This window comes from Sminthopsis crassicaudata, chromosome 2, assembly GCF_048593235.1.
Source record: "Sminthopsis crassicaudata isolate SCR6 chromosome 2, ASM4859323v1, whole genome shotgun sequence".
Lineage (NCBI taxonomy): Eukaryota > Metazoa > Chordata > Mammalia > Dasyuromorphia > Dasyuridae > Sminthopsis > Sminthopsis crassicaudata.
The window spans coordinates 132,372,770-132,389,215 of record NC_133618.1 but is presented as its reverse complement, the minus strand read 5'-3'; the positions used below and the strand labels follow the sequence as shown (position 1 = coordinate 132,389,215).

The following is a 16,446-nucleotide window of genomic DNA, read 5'->3' as shown; positions in this document are numbered from 1 at the left end:
ATAGGATGTGTTGATTTCCATTCAATTTCCATAGTTGTTGGGTTTTTTGGGTTTTTTTTTATGCAGATGGTGTTTTCTATCCAAATTTATTGGGTTTGCCTTGGAGAAATCATAGATTCTTGAAGTATTGATGTATGTAGAACTATTTTCTACAAGAACTCCTTAGAAGAACTAAAAGTTGAGTTATGTTGGGAAGGGTAAGGGAGTTGGGGAAAGACTTAATGAAAGGTGAAGTTTATGGAGCAGATAATAACCATGGTATAAACTCCTTTCTCAAATCTGTTCCGTGAAACTTGTACTCTTTTCATTAGGTCTTTTCCTTACTAGAAAGAAGAAAGAAGGAAAGTTGGTTGGTTCTTTAATTTAACTTGCAGATTAGAGAGCAAGTACAAAAATGCTATTTTGCAGCCCAAATAGAGAGGAAATATATTATATATATATATATATATATATATATATATATATATATATATATATATATATATATATATATATATATATATATATATATATGTATGTATACTTTTTTTTTTTGGAGTGGATTCAATCAATGACTCTTAAATGTTAGAAGGGACTTTTAATGTGCCCTTTATTTGAACAGGAATCTCTTTTGCATTTACAATATTCCTGACAATGGTCATTTGACTTTCAAAAATAAAGACCTTCACTGATGAGAAATTCTGACTTACCAAGATAGTCCATTCCAATTGTATACAACTTTAATTACCAAGTTTTTCCTTTAAGCCAATTGAAATTAGCTTCTCTGAAATTTGCCTAGCTCTACAAGGCAGTACTAAGAAGTGGGTAGGAGTTAAAGCAAAATAGATTTTAGTTTAGTATAACAGACAACTAAGATTGTTTTACTGTAGAATTGGCTGCCTTATAAGTTCTCCATCACTAAAAACTTTTGAACTGACCATTTTTCATGGAGGTTGCAGAAAGTATTTAAGATGCGTGTGTGAAACGGACTTGATGATCACTAGACCTCCTCCCAATCATGATGTTCCATGGTTTGATGTAACAGACAAATGAAAAGCCATTAATAAATAGCTTTAATTATTTATTTAACTATCTAGCTGGAATTAAATTGAAGGTTTGAACTGAGGAAAAACAGGTTGGGATCAGAATTTTTAAAAGATTAATTAAGTAGTAATATGGAGATAGGATTGCAGGTAGAGGTGGAAACTAGAAGTGGGAGGATCAATTAAGAGATTGTTGCAATCTAGGCTAGGACTAGGGTGGTGATAATGGAGAAGTATGAATAAATGTGAAAATCGTTTGATTGGAAGATAGTGACTGATTATAGACAAGGGAAAATGAGGACTTAGGTAGCCTTGGTAACAAGTGAAGGGACAAGGGAGGAAAACAAGGACAGTAACTTTAAAATTGCTATTTTTTGTTTTTATATCAACTTCATTTTTCAATATATTCTTGTACTCTCCTTAACATACCAAGTCATCCCTTGTGACAAAGTTATAAAAATTGTTTTAGCAAAATCAATCAACACATCAGCGGTGCCTTATAGACAAGGGCATCCACTTTCCTTTTTTTAGCTGCCACTAAGATGAGCTGCTATGACTATTTTAGAAATGCCATTTATATCAAAATTGTCATAACAGCACTTCTGTGGTAGCAAAAATGAAGTATATCTTGATATACAGGAAATAACTGGTTATTGATGTGGGGGTTTATGGCAATCAGTGTCTGTGTGCTATCAGACCATCAACCAATTAGATCAGAAAGTCAAAATCCACATCATATTAGAAGAAAAAAATAAAATGACTGAGAACAAATACAACAGGCTTAACTAGACTTATTCAAATGAGTAGATAATATCAAACCAAAGATATTGACCTGTATTATAATTTCCTTAAAAAAAAAAAAAAAAACTGGTGTAAAAGTCACCACAAGAAGACAAAAGAGCCGGGGAAATCACCTTAGACAGAAAATATTTGATCTTTTTTTTGCTAAGTAGAGCTATAGCAATCAAAATACCACAGAATGGAATTACAGAGGATTATGATCACTATCACTTCATCAAATAGCAAAAAGTAAGGTAGTTTTGGTGTGAACTGTGCCTGGAACATATAATATCATCAAGCACATTCATAGATAAAAACTGAAAAAAAAAATTGATGAAAAATGGAATTAATTTATCTGCATTTCCATAATAAGCTGTTTTCATTACCAGGGATACTAGTATTGCTAGATTTGGATCCTGTTGTCTTAGACCTTGTTGCACGTGATATATGTATTATACTGAAAGTCATTCCAAGAATCATGTCTAGAGTTGTCCTTAAACTACAAGGGAACTTTGGCTCCGTGTGACTCAAGAATAAAGGGCTTTGCTTTGAGATGATAAAATCTTGTAATTGGCTGCAGATCAGAAAAATGGATAACTCAATAGATGTATAAAAAGGAGCTGTTTCTTTTGCTTTTTCTTCTTTTCCTGCTTTGACTAGTTTTAAATTGCTTCTTATGTTCACCATAGTCATCATTTCTTACAGCACAGTAATATTTATATGCAAGTACCACTATTTGTTTACCCATTCCCTGATTGATGGACATCTACTGTTTCCCACTCTACCAAAAAAAAAATGCTCCTATAAATGTTTTTGTACACGTCATGGGTAACAGTGGAATCTCTGGGTAAAAGGTTATGGGTTTGATTTTTGTTGAGTTTTTTTCTTAGTATAATTCCAAACTACTTTCCTGAATGATTGGACCATTCATAACTTCACCAACAATGCATTATTGTGCCTATTTGTCTACAATTCCTATACCACGGAATGAATTCTCTTTGGTCACCTTTGCCAGTTTTCAGGATAGGAAGTGAAACGTCATCTTTAAAACCCATCTCTTTACAAGCAGTGTTTTTCTAGCCATGTGGTAAGGTGTGAATTCTGGGACAACAAATCTCTAAATGGGGTCTCAAAATGCCACGGAAGAAAAAATGGTGGGCACAATTCCAGAATGAATTCCTTCCAAAAAAGAATGAGTCGTTTTATTATTGTGTTAAATTTAATATATTTATATATATATATGCATATATATGTATATATATATTAAAAGTCACAAAATATAACTAAGGTGAAAATTTCACACCCAAACTTCACTTTGTTCTATAAATTCACCACAAAAAAAGGAAAAATGTAAAACCAGTCCAAGGGATACTTCTCATATACACGGAAGGACTGAGCTCATGGACGGAACCCTTCCTCTAGGGGTGCGATTACATCCAGCTTTAAAAATACAGAGCAGGCTCTTCTCAGCGGCTCAGGGATCCAAGGCAACCCCAGTAACAAATGCTAGATTCACTTTTTTTTCCTCTTGGGTTTTTTCCTTTTGTTCTGAGTTTTCTCTCCCAACATGATTCGTAAAGAAATGTGTTTTAGAAAATAAACGCACGTGCATAAAAGAAAAATATTACAAGTATCCAGCACGCTGCCGTTTTCCTGGAGAGTGTCCGGGGCAGGGACTCAGATGACCCGGTTCCTTTTCCTCTTCTGTCGGATCCCCCTCCTGGGAAGTCTGTCTGTCCGGGAGCGGGGGATCCAGGACGGTAGAGGCGTCTGGGGCTGCGAGGCGGCGCTTTTGTGCACGCAGCTGTGGCTGTGGGAAGTTCTCGGTTATCCTAGCGAGCCGGGCTCAGGAGGAATGAGGGGGAGGTGGCCACTGCGGGGTGTAGAAGACAGAGTAGATGCTCTCTCAGGTACCTGACAATGTCGGCTTCCTGCATTTCCTGTGTATTTGTCTATTTCCCCAAATTTACCACATTACTCCTAGGGGGCAGGGCCCATTTCTTTTGTAAGTCCTAGTACGCTGTTGGTTGAATAAAAGAGACATGTTTTACTTCAGTTGCCTGTAACTCCGCGCAGCCTAGTTAGGGGGTAGGAGCGCCGGACTCAAACAGCCCACGTTCCAGGTCCTTCTAGGCTCCACCTAAAGCTTCTGAGAAACTCCATTTCCCGCTCGGTAAAGAAAACAGGGAGGCTTAAGCCCGGGACCTCGCTCAGAGTTAGCTAGTACTCTTCCTCTCAGTTCCCAGGGATGCGCTCTCTCCTCCCAGACTCAGCCCGCGAGGAGGAGGCGGGGCCATTTCGGTCCAAAACAAGTTCCCGGAGGTACCGCGGGGGCCGCGCGGACAGGTGGGAGGCGGGGCTCCGCGCGGGGGCGGGGCCGGAAGCTTTAAAGGGACCGCGGGCTGTGACCCGGGAGCCAGAATTATCGGGGGCGGCAGCGGCGGCAGCGGCATCGGCGGTGGCGGCGTCGCCGACTTCGGCCACAGGGGCGGCAACATGTCCCTGTCGGCTGGGGGCCGGGGCCTGGGGGCCGTGTGGTCCCCGACGCACGTGCAGGTGACGGTGCTCCAGGCCCGGGGGCTGCGGGCCAAGGGCCCCGGCGGCACCAGCGACGCGTACGCGCTGATCCAGGTGGGCAAGGAGAAGTATGCGACGTCGGTGTCGGAGCGCAGCCTGGGCGCGCCGGTGTGGCGGGAGGAGGCCACCTTCGAACTGCCGCCGCTGGGGCTGCCCGCCGGAGCCGGGGGCGCCGCCACCTTGCAGCTCACCGTGCTGCACCGCGCCCTGCTCGGCCTCGACAAGTTTCTCGGCCGAGCCGAAGTGGACCTTCGGGAGCTGCACCGCGATCAGGGCCGACGGAAAACCCAGTGCGTGCGCGCGGAGCGCCCGGGGGAGGGGGCGTGCGGGGAGCACCTCCGGAGGGGGAGGGGCTGGGCTCCGGAGAGGGATGGAGGAGGAGCTGTAGAGTCCGGGGCGCTGCTGGAGGAGGGTCCGCAGGGATGGAGGACTGCAGGGGAAAGTGGCGGGCAACTGGGAAGGGGGGTCCTGAGAAGGAAGGAAGATAGTGGTTGATGGGAGACAGGAAGCGGAGGTCACTTAGCATTGGGAAAGGTGTGGTTGGTCCTGGCTGGGGAGGGAAGGGAAAAAATACTAACAGAAAAGGGGGAGGGAGGGAGAAGGATTGGGGGAAGGGAAATGTGGGAGTTGGAGGAGTGTTGGGAAGAATGGAGGGGGGGAGAGGATGGTTAATAAAATAAGTTATTTCTGTAATTCCATACTACAAAGAGGGGCAATTATTTGCAAAAGTAGTTATGAAAAACTTTGTAAAAGAGGAAAAAAAGTTTACAATCTGATGACCAAGTAATGTGTAAAATTATAAGGACGTGAAATTTTTGCGTCATGCTCTTCTCTTTCCTAGCGATAGAATGAGGTGTTGGGGCTCTTGTACATAAAGGGAAGCACGTACAGGTCAATCAGTGATCGATTAGTAATCGTGTTGTCATCTGTGTGAATGATACCAGTACGAGGAACTTTGAGCTAAGGATGGGCAGGAGTGAATCAGAACGTTTCATTTTGTGGAGGACAGCCTTGAAGGGATCCTGCACCCAGAAATCAGCCAGGCCTAAAAGATTAAAGAGCACCATTTCTGGGCCGTGCCCTAAAATAGGCTGAATGGTGGGAAAACCAAAGGCAAAGGAAATGGAAGGCAGCCTGAGTAGTGGTCTGGTTAGCAGGTTTGGTACCTATTAGAATAAAGAGATGTTAGTTTCTAGTTGTCTCACATGCAGTGGAGCTCGTGAAAGTGAGATTTCTGGACATTTCTTGGGTAATAAGCTTGGGTTACAGGTCATTCATTAGCAAAATTCTCAAATAGGTGATTGTTTACTATGGGCTCTTTTCTTTCTCTGGGCTTTTTTTTTACTCCCAGATATAGATAAATCTTACCTCCCAGGAAAAAATGTGAAAAATTAGTCAGCATTTGTTTACTATTTCAGCTTATAGGACCAGGCTTAACCCAAAGATGAATTTTAACAGTCTAGCTATTTTTTTTCCCTTTTTTTTTTTTTGACCTGAGGCTGGGGTTAAGTGACTTGCCCGGGGTCACACAACCAGGAAGTGTTAAGTGTCTGAGAACCGATAGGGCTGGTGCTCTATCCACTGCGCCACCTAGCTGCCCCTACAGTCAAGCTATTTTGAAGGAAAAGGGAGTGTGGCCAAGATCAGATTAAAATGTAATTGGAAAATATTTACCAAAATAAATACGAATATGATAAAACAGATAACATGTGGCCTTCTCAGGTATGATTTAGTGACTTCCATTTCTATTTGATCCAAAAGAGTATAACCCTAAAGAAGAGATCACAGACTTTTGAGCAAAGCATTTTTGTTGTTAGGTCATTTTCAGGCATGCTGATTCTTTGTGACTCCAATTAGCATTTTCTTAGCAAAGACACTGGAGTGGTTTGCCATTTCCTTCTCCAGCTCATTTTACAGATGAGGAAACTGAGGCAGACAGGGTAAAGTGATTTGCTCAAGGTCACTCAGCTACTAAATGTCTGAGGGCGGATTTGATGAGTCCTCCTGACTCTAGCATTTCCTCCTCTGTTAAATGAGAGGGTAGGATTAGGTAACTTCCGAAGTCCTTCCCACTTTTTGTTCTATCACCCCAAAGGTCCAGTCTTAGCTGAGATGTCAGCTGATGGGATTAACTCCAAAGTGGGGCCTCCGCTGATGGTGTTTTTCTGATGGGCACAGTGTGTAATAGCACTGCCCAGGCTGTGTCTGTTCGTATACTCACAAGCTGTACAAACTTTATTGAACTCAAGGAAACCAATAAGCAGAAGCTTTTATAACTGGGCACATCTGATCCTGGCTGTCCGTCCCTGTGGCCGCTGGCATTTTCAGTTCAGTTTTACTTGAAACTACAGAAGGTTGCTTTGTTCTTTGAACTCCCCTTGTACCTGTTTTACTGTTCTGATAAGGAGTTCTTTCAAACATATAACTCCACCCAGCAGAAAATGTCTCTGGCTATGGGCATACTCCTTTGCGCTGCTGGGCTCCTTTCAACACTACTGAGGAGGGAACAGAATAATTTAAAGACTTTCCAGAGCTTAATTAAAGAATTGAACCTGCTTCCCTCTATTCTTTCTCTCCTCCCCCCTTTTTTTTCTTTGAAATTTTTGAAAAAAAAAAAAGAAAGAAAAAAATGAAAAATCAATTTTTTAGCTCTTTTTTGAGGATTTTTGAGGGAGTGTCTTATAGGATCAGCTTTTATAAGGTAGATGATGTGCTTTTTCATTAAAGAAATAAAACCAGATAGAATCACATTTTGTCCTTTTCAGTCTGTTTTTCTTCCTGGGATAAGGGCCTAATGTTTTTGTCATTCGTACTTCAAAGAGGACCCTGAAAGGGAATAATAGCTTTACACGGCTGTATGTTAGTTACTTACATGAATTTTTTATCCATTTGAAAGATAAGGTGCTTGTCATGGCTTGGGTAGGGCCTGGAATCTTAGCTTCCTGGGTCTGGTTCCAGCTTTGGCACCGACTCTTTTAGGGCTTTAGGTAACTCGGTTTCTAGACGCCCCAAGTTTCCCTGTTCATAAATTAGAATGTTGTCAGGCTTAATTGATGTTTATGGGATACTATTAGGTTCTTGGATTAAGGGAATCATTGTGTAGATCAGCAAGGTACAGTAGCTGTAATGTGTGTGTCAGAAAGGAAATGAGGATCTTTTAAAGAGAAATAATATTTTGCCTTTTTTAAATTAAGGTTTGTTTTGCTAAGTTTTCTTGCCCTTTTTGGTTTTTGGCTTGATTCTGTGACAACTTAATGCACTAGTTCCTGTGTAAATCAATGAAACAGGTTTGACTAGATGGCAAAGTAAGTCAGGAGAATCTAAGTTCAAATTAGATTTTGGATACTTAACACATACTAGTTTGTGACCCTGGGCAAGTCACTTAACCCCAATTGCCTTGCTAAACTAAACAGAACAGACACCAAAAAAATTCTCTAAATTGGTGAGACTAATTTCTGGTCTGATAAGTGAAACAAGTACACATCTGAAACTTTCCAAGTATCCATGACATCATACCACTTTTGTGCTACATATTAATTTTTTGGAATGCATCCTTGAGAAAAATTTTTCAGTACTAACAGCACAACATGGATTTGGAGATTTGGTAAGCAATATTTCACTAAGGAACTCCAGAGACAAGTTGAAGGGAACAAAAATGGATTTAAGAAAGTTATTTGAACAAACTATCCAGGCAGTTAGAAAAGCAAAGAAACTCAAATTGAATCTTTAAAATGTTTTGCCTTAAACTCCAGGAAAATTTGTTGTTTGTCTTTGGTTCTAAGAGGTCCTGACTTCAGGGAGGTGATGCAAGTGAGTTGGATTTAAGTGAGTTTGGGCTGTACAAAGTCCCTTGCTTCACTTTCTTCTCTAGAACTATCTGTATCCACTGGCAAGATATAGATCAACATGACTGGAGATGGCCCTGGTTTGAGGAATAGTAGCTTAAAAGTGAGATCAGTAAGTTGTAACTGAAGAGACTGATTTACATTTATTCAGAAAGGATTCATTTTACAAAAACTTCACTAATTGAAAAGGCCTATGATGTCAACAGGATGGACACTCTGTACTTTCCTTGCCTCCTCTTTGGATAATGGTTTCCTTTGTAATTCTAGCCAAAAAATGTAATGGCTTAGTAGTCAGTCTCCTAGGGTACTTAGCTAGACTAGTTCTTCATTGACCAACATTCACATTCTGCTTTGCTTAAGTGAGATAAGACTTCGGAAACCCTAGAGAGACATATAAATAAATGCCAGCTGGTATTGTTACTGCTGAACCTGTACTCAGTTTATCTTGGTATTGGACCTGGCAGATTCTGTGCCATATTGTCAGAGTATTTGGGGACTTGGAATGGAAGTTTCTAGAAAAAAAAGAAAAATTCAGGTTCAGATGCTGCAAACTTAGGGTCGATTTTCTAAAGGTGCTAATGTTTCAAAAAGCTCTTCTCATGTCATGTTTATTGTTCTTTAGCATCATAGAAAGAAGAACTGACTTATACTTTTGGTTATGCCAGGGAATTGATAATCAGGTTCACAATAGATATGGTATTTAGGTGATTTTTAAAATACAAAGTGAAATTGACAGGCACACACCATTTATATATTGACATTCCATAAAGGATTTCATTTTAAAGATAGACTAATAGCTTCATGTGGTGGAATAAGAATATTAGATAGAATCTGACTTGCCAAAAGAGCCAGTAAAGTCATGGGTTCTTACTGGACCTCTAAGTAAAACCTGAGTTTTCAAAGCAGAGTAGATGCTGGAGATGAACCTACACAATTTGGTTATTTTTAACATCACAGAGGTATGTGTTTAATTTTTTGTGTCATATAACTTTTTATGATGTAAAATCAAGAAGTCCACAAGAAGATAGCAAAAAAAAATAAAGCTCCCATCTCTGAGGTCAAGTGAAAACCACTAGGTTCATTTTGCCAAAGAAAATTCATAAAGGGAATCCTATGAATGATGAAGTTTTTCTGTTCCTACTGAGGATAAAACTAACAGAAATGAACTTAAATTCCAACTGAAGAGATTTAGACATTAATTCTAGGGCTCTACATTAGGAATAATTCACACTGTCAGAGTTTGATAGGATTTAGAGTTAGAAGGGAATTTAGGGCTTGTTTAATTCAATCTCTTCTTTTCCTGCCCCCAACAAAATCTTTGGAAGCCTGAAATTTGTATCTCTGCCTCAGGGTTTTGAGAATCATTTTTCTGTGACCCATTTTAAACTAATTTTTTGGCTATTTCCCAGAGTGAGTTTCATAGATTTAGAGCTCTAAAGTACATTAAAGGTTATCTAGTCTGTCATTTAAAATAACATTGATAGCTTTTGCTTTTATAGCATCTATATTTCTCAGTGTCTTTTTCCCCTCTCCATCCCAGGCAGCCATCCATTATAATAATTTCCTACATTTAAATATCATGTTCCACATCCATAATTCCTCTACATTGCAAAGACAGGAGGGGGAAGTTTCTTTCCTTCTCTTTGGAGTCAAGCTCGTCATTATAGTTTCATAGTATTGTTTCATTTGTGTTGTTGACCTTTCTACTTGGATTGTTGTCATTACACATATTTTCAAAGTTTTAGCATACTTAACTTTATATCAGTTCTTAATATATCAAGTCCTGCTTCTCTGTGATCATCATTTATTACTTCTTACTCAGCAGTAACATTCCATCCCATCCCATTCCATTCCACTACTCCAACTTGTTTAGTCAATCCCCAGTTAGTGGACCTTTTATTTTCCAAATATCTTAATTTTACAGATGTGGAAATAGGTCCTTTGAGGTTATAGTAGATTTTTTTTTTTTTTTTTTTAATGGTAACTTTTGTGGCCCAGTGTTCAGTCTTGGAATTCAGCACCTTGAATTCACCTACCTTCTACTCTACTCCTCCTACTACCTCACCTTTTTCTCTGGGAAACTGGAGTTGCCTCTGGGTAGCTTAAAAAAAAGTTAGGTATTTATCTTTCTGAGCTAGTTCTGCTTGGAGGCACATAATTAGTTCACCCTAAGAATCTGATTAAAAAGGTTCATAATCAGCACATGCTTAATAGGCTTTGTTTATGTGTAATTACTTTTTATAACTCCTCTGGAAATCAGAGTTCATGTTATTGTTTTAAAATTAGATTCTTTTTTCTCTGCCTACCTTTTTTCTCTCTCTAGATCTCCCCTGATAACTCTGAACCTTACTGGAAAATTTATTTTACTCACTCTTCCAAGTAGCCTTCTATTGTGTGACAAGTTGAAGAAAACAGATTGCTTTCTGTGTGCTAAGGGTAGAGTTCTGAGTAGGTATGTGACAAACAGCCCCAACCCAGAGGTGACGGGAGTGAGATGACTAAGCAACCTGAGTGTGCCCCAGAATTGTTGTTTGGTGAAAATGAAAGAAATTTCCTGATGCTTTAAATGTACTTGTTTATGATGAATTGATTCATTGTTAAAGGTATCCTATCCCTATGGAGAAAGTTGCTACTGCTTCCTCCCCCGCCCCCCTTTTCTCACTTTTACAAAGGGGTAAAGAATGACATTAATGAAAGCCTGGTGTTGAAAGTGAACCAGGTTCCAGCTTTCTTTTCCCAAAATAGCCACAGAAGTAATAATGGGAGCTCCCTATCACAAAAGAAAACTTTGTCACAGTTACACCTTTGAGTTTATTGTTGGAATGAATCAGTAGGTGGATACCATCGAAACCATTTTAAAAAATGTTTCGTGTATTGGTACAAGTTATTTCTTTGTTTTGTAATAGTATACTGGTATTTCCGCACTGGTTAGATTCCTGCCACAGCTCATGAAATGCTTGTTTTAAGTGACCGCATCGAGCACTGCATTTAATGCATAAACAAGTATACTTATATGTTAATAAAAATAAAACTTTGTAGGCAAGTAGCAATTCATTTGATGGGCTTTGGAGCCAAATTACAAGATTGTTTTTATTTTCTCTAATGTCTATGTTTACAATGTTCAATTCAATTCACTTTTCTTTAGCTGTATGCCCAAATCATTTGCAAAAACTGGTGAAATTATAACGAATTTTAATAGAAAGAGTTTTACAAGTGTAATCTTTTCCTTGCTTTTATTAAATTTCTAAATAGATCTTTGTAGATGATTAAATCACAGTGCTAAGATGATAGTTAAGTCATACTTAGGATCATAAGACCATCCAGATTCAGAGCTGGAAAGCTCTTCTAGTCCAGTCAGCTCATTTTGGAAGTGAAGACTCTGAAATCTTCAATAGGGGAAGTGACTTGTCCACGGTCACCCAGGTACAATCACAGTAGTGATTCAGACTCAGTCATCTCTCTGCCCCCCCCTTTGTCCTGTCCCTTGCTCTAACTGATGTTCTGAATTCAAACATCCTGTAACCTGGGAAATGTAAAAGCTTGCCACTAATAATCACCCTTGGTTCCTTCTAGCTCAACTGTGGGAAAAGGACATTGTTGAAAAGGTTCTATTCTCGGACCTAGCCATGATTACCAACACTCAGGAATTTCCAGAGCTGAATGTGCTTCCCTTGCTAGAACAGAGCTATTAGGACTTTTTCCACCAGACTCCTTGACACCTAGACTTTCAAATTAAGCCTTGAAGGAACCAGTTTGGTCTCTGAGAGATCTTAAAGACTGGGAAGGACTGAGAAGGTGGCATCTGGTACCTTAGCAGTGCTCTGGACCAGTCAGGGACCCAAGGCTGTTCTAGTCATTCACCCTGGGGGGATGTGTGTGGGGGGGTGAGGATATGGATTCCTTGCCAGGTGAGATGATAGTTTCCCTGGTTAATTTTTACAAGGACACGTTTTATTTTATTTCAATTGTTTCCAGAGAGTTTATAGCTAAAACTAACTGTTAGCTGTCAACTGTCTAGGTCCTTGCATGGTTTGTGCTATCTGTGCTTTTGCTTAACTTCAAAGGCACAAGTGAAGCCAGCCTCTCTAGCTACTAATGAGAGTGCAGGGGGGGGGGGAGCCTGTTGATAATCTCTTTGGGAGCAGTCTGGGGATTTAGTCTCCTGGGAGTCCCACTGGGACACACTGAGGAATGAGCCTGTTTTGGCAAATAGAAGAGCTTTAGTATATGCAGTTGTCTTTTTCTGAGGTGGTGGTTGTGTGAAAGAAAAATCTGGGAAGGAAATTATGGGAATTTTCAAGAAAATATTGTTTTTTGAATAATTCTTTTGGAAGGCATATGCCTTTTAAAGCATGCCACCATGTTCCCTTAGAGAACAATGAACATTTTGCTGCTAGACTGTTTAAGGAGGTCTCTCCTTGTTATCATGAAGCTGATAAATGAATGATAAAATGATAAAAACCTACAGTATTCTTGTTCCCAATATTACCAAAGGATTTAATTTTAGAATACTAAATCGAGCTGCATTTTATAATACACTTTAATTAAATGTCATGCATTTCACCAATATGAGGCTTTCCCAATAGCTTCTTATTCACAGTGCTATATTTTCCCCCAGGATCTAGACCTATAATTTAAGAGCTATGGGGAACATGAAAGTGTGAACACTCTCCATTAATTGTCATTGGTAACATATAGTCCTAGAAAGTTCCCTGGAACACCAAAAAAGGTTGAATAATCCTTGGTCAGGTTCACATGGCCACTCTGAAAATAGGGAGTGATTGAATCTTCCAGACTCACAGGCCGACCACTATCCCCATAGGATGAATGCATTTTGTCCCCACTTGCTGTTTGTGTTAGACAGGATAGATGTTCCCATTATTAATTTCCCCAACATTGCAGATTGTCCCAGTAGACCCCCAATTCTCCTCGACTGCCTCTAGTAAGGCATTCAATAGCACCCAGCAAAAGGGTTGCTGACAGCAGGATACTAGCATGGGCAGTCTCTGGGGTTAGGATTGAGTTTCTGTTGGTAAAGGCAGTGTAGGTGTCCATTGCTCCCACTTGGGACCACGGGATAAGTAGTTGAGTCCTCCCCCCCACCTGCTTCAGGAATCTCCCTAAGTAGGGACCACTGCCCCTGTTTTCTACCTACTTGGGTTGTTGTAAGGGTCAAATGGATGTAATAGCGCTTTGAAAATTAGTACCATGCAAGTTTAAGGGAGTGTTATTGTAGCCTGTATTTAGTGGACATTCATGAAAATGTTAAGTTTGGAGAGTTTCATCAGGCTTTAACTTCAGAGGGACTTAATTTTACACTCGGATGAAAAGCCCCACTTGTAGGATTGGAAAGAGCTGCTGTCTTCCAAATATTTTCAGAGGCCTCTGGTCTTACCTCTTTCCATATTTAAACAAACAAGTACCTGACACCCAGTACTTGGAGAGAATCATGAGCAAACATTGCTGGGAGGTGGTAGTTTTCTTTCTTTTTTTGGAGGCATCTTCTGGCAATGCTTTTCTAAAAAGATGATCTGTTCCGTGGCACTCCATCTGGAAGCAGTGGAAGAGAGCAGAATCCCCCAGAAACAATCCTTAGTTTGCCCTTTCATGTCCTGGGAGCCCCCTCTGCTCCCAGAAACGAGATCTTACCAGGCAGGCCTGGGTTTGTGCCTACGTTCTTACCAAGGCCAGAGAACGATGACCTTCCTTCAGATCAGGGAGGGCAAACACCCTGAAATCCTCCAATGCAGATAACAGGCCATGGCGCTGTCCTGTCTCTCCACACTCCCCTCAGGAATGTGCACAAGGAAATAGTCCACAGGCTGAGGAGCATTCACCTTGAAGATAGCTTAGTGCAAGGCAGTCTGCAGGAGTTTCACAAGCAGGAGCCTAAACCCACTAGCTTAAGTCCTTCCCGGATTGCTCATCACCTCCTTGCACAGCCCCGCCCAGGGCTTGCCCCATCTTCTTTCTGTGGGCTGATGTTCTCCAAACCAGCTGCTAGAACTTTAATGGGCTCTTTGTAAAGCTTCAGCTGGTCTGCCTTGAATCTTTTTGCAGTCTCCTTTCCCCCCTCCCTGGAAGTAAAACACTACTTTCTCAAGCACCTGCAAAGCTTCAGATACTTTTAAAATTAACTTTTATTTTACTTTAAGAAAATTAATAAGCACTTAGTGGCTCCTGCTTTCTCTCTGCCCCTGTCTCTCTCTGTCCCCTCCTTCCACCCCACCCCCCATATTAAAAGAAAAAGAGGAAAAGTCTTGCATTGAAGACTTGGCAACTTCTTGTTTCCTTAGAATTCTTCTAGATCAATTTCTTGTAGTACCAATCAGTTTGTTTTACATCTTTCAGAAAATCCACAATATCCTGCTTCTGCTAAACAGAATGCCTGCGTATAATAGATGCTTGATAAATGCTTATGGACTGATTTGACATTTATTGTTTCCTTTTAAAAAATCAGCTAAAATTCTGTTTTTCTAAAACTTTTCTCCTATTGAGAATAAAAGGGGGGAAAATATCGTTGCAAACATGTATTGTTAGCAAAATAAATTTCAGCAGCATTGGAAGTGTCCTCAAAAATTCATGCATTGCCTTTTTTTTTTTTTTTTTTTAACTTATTTACTGTATGGGACTATTTTATAGGGATGAGATAGGAGGTTAATTTTAGGGAATCATTATCCCCTGCTAAACATCATTGAGTTTTGAGAAAACCTAATTTAAAAATAAATTAGTTTAGAGGAAACTGAGATGTGTAGGAGTGTGTAGAGGTGTGGAGTGGGAATGGAGTCTAAACTAGATTATTCACTGTAAGGAATTACTAGTTCCACTTTCAGTTCAGTACCAATCTGTAATTCTACAGTTTGTAGTTTTTAAAGCAGGAGGTTTTAGCTTTTTTTGTTGTTAGGGACTCCTATGGTAATTAGTTGAAGCATAGAGAACCTCCTTCTCAGAATGTTTTTTATGTATATAAAATATTTAGGATTACAAGAGAAATCAATTATATTGAAATGTAGTTATCAAAATATTTTTTAATTATAGTTTTTATTTACTAGATATTATATGCATGGGTAATTTTACAGCATCGACAATTGCCAAACCTTTTGTTCCAGTTTTTCCCTTCCTTCCCCCCCTCCAGATGGCAGGTTGACTGATACATGTTAAATATGTTAAAGTATAAATTAAATACAATATATGTATACATGTCCAAACAGTATCAAAATATTTTTTAAAAAATGTTCACAAATCCTAAATTAAGAACCTCTGTTTTAAAAAGTATTTGGGACACTGGGTTTACTTACCCCAAATCACATCAGCAGTGTATGTCAAGAGTGAGATCCTGAGTCTAGACCTTCTGAAATCTGACATTTCTTCCAAGAGGCTGAGGAGGAGAAGAAATGTGTTCCTTAGCAACCAAAATTAGATCCTTAAACATTAAGATAGGAGGTGAAAGGGCAGACAGATGACATAAGATGCTCCTGGCATAGTTTTCAGCTGTTAGTGTCCTTTCTTTCAAACTAGCTTGTATTAATTATCTTATACATATTTGGATTTATTTTCTTTATGTTATATTTATATATCCTTTCCTCTCCCATTAGAATGTAAGCTCCTTGAGAACAGGGATTATATCATTCATTTTACTGTATCCCTGGAGTTTAGTACAGTGCTTGGCTCAGTATTCATATTACTTATTTGACTGGATTAGGAAATCTTAGGTAGAGTACCCATCCTTGGGCTTGCCTAACAACTATTTTTTGATTTGTTGAATTTATCACTTTTTACTATTTAAAGTACCGATAGGTATCTTGGAAATAAGTAAAAGAGACAGCCACGGAATGAAGTTAAAACTCATTTCAGAACTCTGAATTGCCTACTATGGGCATTGGACTTCATTAAATTCTTCTGGGAATAGAAAGATAATGAAAAACAATCCTCATATTCTACTGGGGGAATAAAATAGGTAAACATAAATGAATACAATATAATTTGAGGAAAGAGTGAGCACTAATAAGTAGATTGTTCAGGAGATACTTCCTGCAGCTTGATGTGAGGCTTTGGAGAGGAAGATAGGAGGGAGTGAACTGTAGCTATGAGGGACTGAAAGAATCAGCAGAGCTATGATTAAGCTGTATCCATACTTTATTACAGGATGACATTGGACATCATGGGGCTTATGCTTTATTTTAAAATTCCTTTCAAGGGAGTTGTAATAGACCTGCCTTTAA

The 16,446-nt window shown here is 39.6% G+C and overlaps 1 protein-coding gene across 2 annotated transcripts in view; it reads left to right on the top strand.

Annotated features, from left to right (window-relative positions):
• Positions 1 to 4,209: 4,209 nt before the first annotated feature.
• Positions 4,210 to 16,446, top strand: part of RAB11FIP1 (RAB11 family interacting protein 1) — a 36,262-nt gene continuing 24,025 nt past the window's right edge. Inside the window, exon 1 of one of the 2 annotated variants that reach the window (XM_074287238.1) lies at positions 4,210 to 4,669. In XM_074287238.1, coding sequence (XP_074143339.1) covers positions 4,299 to 4,669 — 371 coding nt within the window. In that variant the 5' untranslated portion in view covers positions 4,210 to 4,298. The remainder of the gene's footprint in view (positions 4,670 to 16,446) is intronic. The other variant, XM_074287239.1, reaches the window with a different exon arrangement.